The sequence below is a fragment of the Pyxicephalus adspersus genome, chromosome 6, assembly GCF_032062135.1.
Source record: "Pyxicephalus adspersus chromosome 6, UCB_Pads_2.0, whole genome shotgun sequence".
In the NCBI taxonomy this organism is placed as follows: domain Eukaryota; kingdom Metazoa; phylum Chordata; class Amphibia; order Anura; family Pyxicephalidae; genus Pyxicephalus; species Pyxicephalus adspersus.
In genome coordinates this window covers 106527424-106529411 of record NC_092863.1, presented here as the reverse complement: position 1 = coordinate 106529411, position 1988 = coordinate 106527424, and the positions used below count along the sequence as shown (strand labels likewise).

The window sequence follows — 1988 nt, the reverse complement described above, 5'->3', positions numbered from 1 at the left end:
ACGTGATTAGCTTTAAATGCAAATTTGAATATACATTTGCCTCTTTAGTTTACAATATAATAGTAATAATGTTAATAATTATCTTTTATTTATAAGGTGCCAACATATTACACCGCTGTGATGTGACAAATCTACATACAGGCTATGATGCATGGGAAGAACAAGACCCTAACCAACTAAGCTTACAACCTAAGGTTGTTCAGACTGGTGGTGAGGATGCAGTTATCACTTCCTAATGAAACTTTGGCTGAGACACTACATGAAACATTTACCGGCATCACCCCGATGTTCAGTGCCAGCCCTTGCTGCCCATTGTCACATATTAAGCTAAGCAGCTGGCGAGGTGCCAGTCACCAGAAGCTGCAATGAAATGCTTGTTCTTGCTGCAGTCTGAATCTGTTCTTAGAAAAGCGGAACACCAAGTATACAATAAGTGGATGTAATGGAACTGTGGCCAAAAGGTTATGGTTAAGAGAGAGAGGAAGCTGGGTGGATTAACATATTTTCCTAAATGATTGAAACAATCATATCTGTAACTTTATAAATATAATGACCTGATTAAAATGCATTAATATTGCTAAAAATGTGAATTAAAAAGAATATTAAATAACTCAAAAGTAGATAAAATGTGTGCAAAATAACAAAAACAAAAAAACAACAACTCAAGATTCAATTGAAAGAAAAAAAAATCACAAAGGACTAATAAGATAAAAAAAAGTGAGCCTAAGATATAAGAAAGTGGGATTATTTTTAACCTAAACACAATCTGATCTGTTGCTGGGAGAAGTGAAGCCATGGCACAAATTTGGGGTGACCGGTAATAAATATGAATATTGTAATAATGTGTATTATTAAATTTGAAGTATTAAGAGAGAGAACTTGAATGAATCTGAAGCTGCAGTAGAAAACTCCACCTTAAAATTCACAACAACCGGGTTTTCGGCTGTAGATGCTTTCCAGTTTTCGTAGTCTTGATTCTCAGGGTAGGAACCTTGTTTCTCATAACCCAGCTTAGCGGTAAATTTAGCTATGCCGCCTTTGACAAAAGAGATGGATTTCTTGGATGACTGCAGAAATGACCCTAAGAAATGTTGGACAGATTTGTACAGTGAATGGACAGGTACACTTTAATTCTGTTTTACCAGCAGCAAATCTTTTTACCACTAGAGGTGCCCATATATTTTATTAATATAACATATATATATATATATATAAAATATAATCACAACCCAGCCAGTCCAACTATTGGTCAATGACAGGTACGGTAATGTTGCATTGTATCCAATATTGGAATGACCCCAATCTGAGAATAGCCCTAATCTGGAATCAACTCTGATTGGAATGATCTCTCCACCACTACTCAACAAGTTGAAGTTCCTTTCTGTGTCCTGAGAGCCAGCAGGCATTGTCACACTTGCCGCCTCCTTACTAAACCACCCATACCTGTCTCCTGTGCATGTGGGCAGTTCTGACGCGGAGCATGCCCGCTCTGCCGTGTTTAATCTGCATCATCGCCCCTCTGACCAATCAAAAAACAACTTCTTGATTGTCCCTGTTTTTTTAGTTCTCTCAGACACAGGGCTTGGCATGCGTACACTCGGCCTGATTTATGAAGGCTCCCCAAGGCTGGAGAAGATACACTTTCATCAGTGAAGCTGTGTGATCCAGCAAACCTGGAATGGATCTGGTCCAGGATTCAAACAAACATTTGAATGCTATCAAATTACTTTAACCCCCCCTAGCGTTCTAAGCGTCCCCCCCCCCTAGCGTTCTGTCGGTATTTCCATGAAAAAGCGTTAAATTTGAATGTTTGTTACGTTACATATACAGTAGCTTGTATAGTACATATATAATATGATTATATTTATATATTATATGAATAGTTTTTTGTATTGGACTAAATACAGCTATTTCGTAATGAATCCAAAACAAAATTATTTGAATTTCCCGCTGATCCTCCCGCCCGCATCAATAACACCAGGAAACCC

The 1988-nt window shown here is 37.8% G+C and overlaps 2 protein-coding genes across 2 annotated transcripts in view; one reads left to right on the top strand and one right to left on the bottom strand.

Annotated features, from left to right (window-relative positions):
• LOC140332799 (uncharacterized) overlaps positions 1-1988 on the top strand; it is a 55773-nt gene that overhangs the window by 17620 nt on the left and 36165 nt on the right. The window lies entirely within an intron of this gene.
• Positions 1-1988, bottom strand: part of LOC140332381 (complement component C6-like) — a gene marked incomplete in the record, with an annotated part of 33363 nt that overhangs the window by 9200 nt on the left and 22175 nt on the right. The window contains 1 exon segment of the mRNA XM_072413651.1: positions 855-1081. Coding sequence (XP_072269752.1) covers positions 855-1081 — 227 coding nt within the window.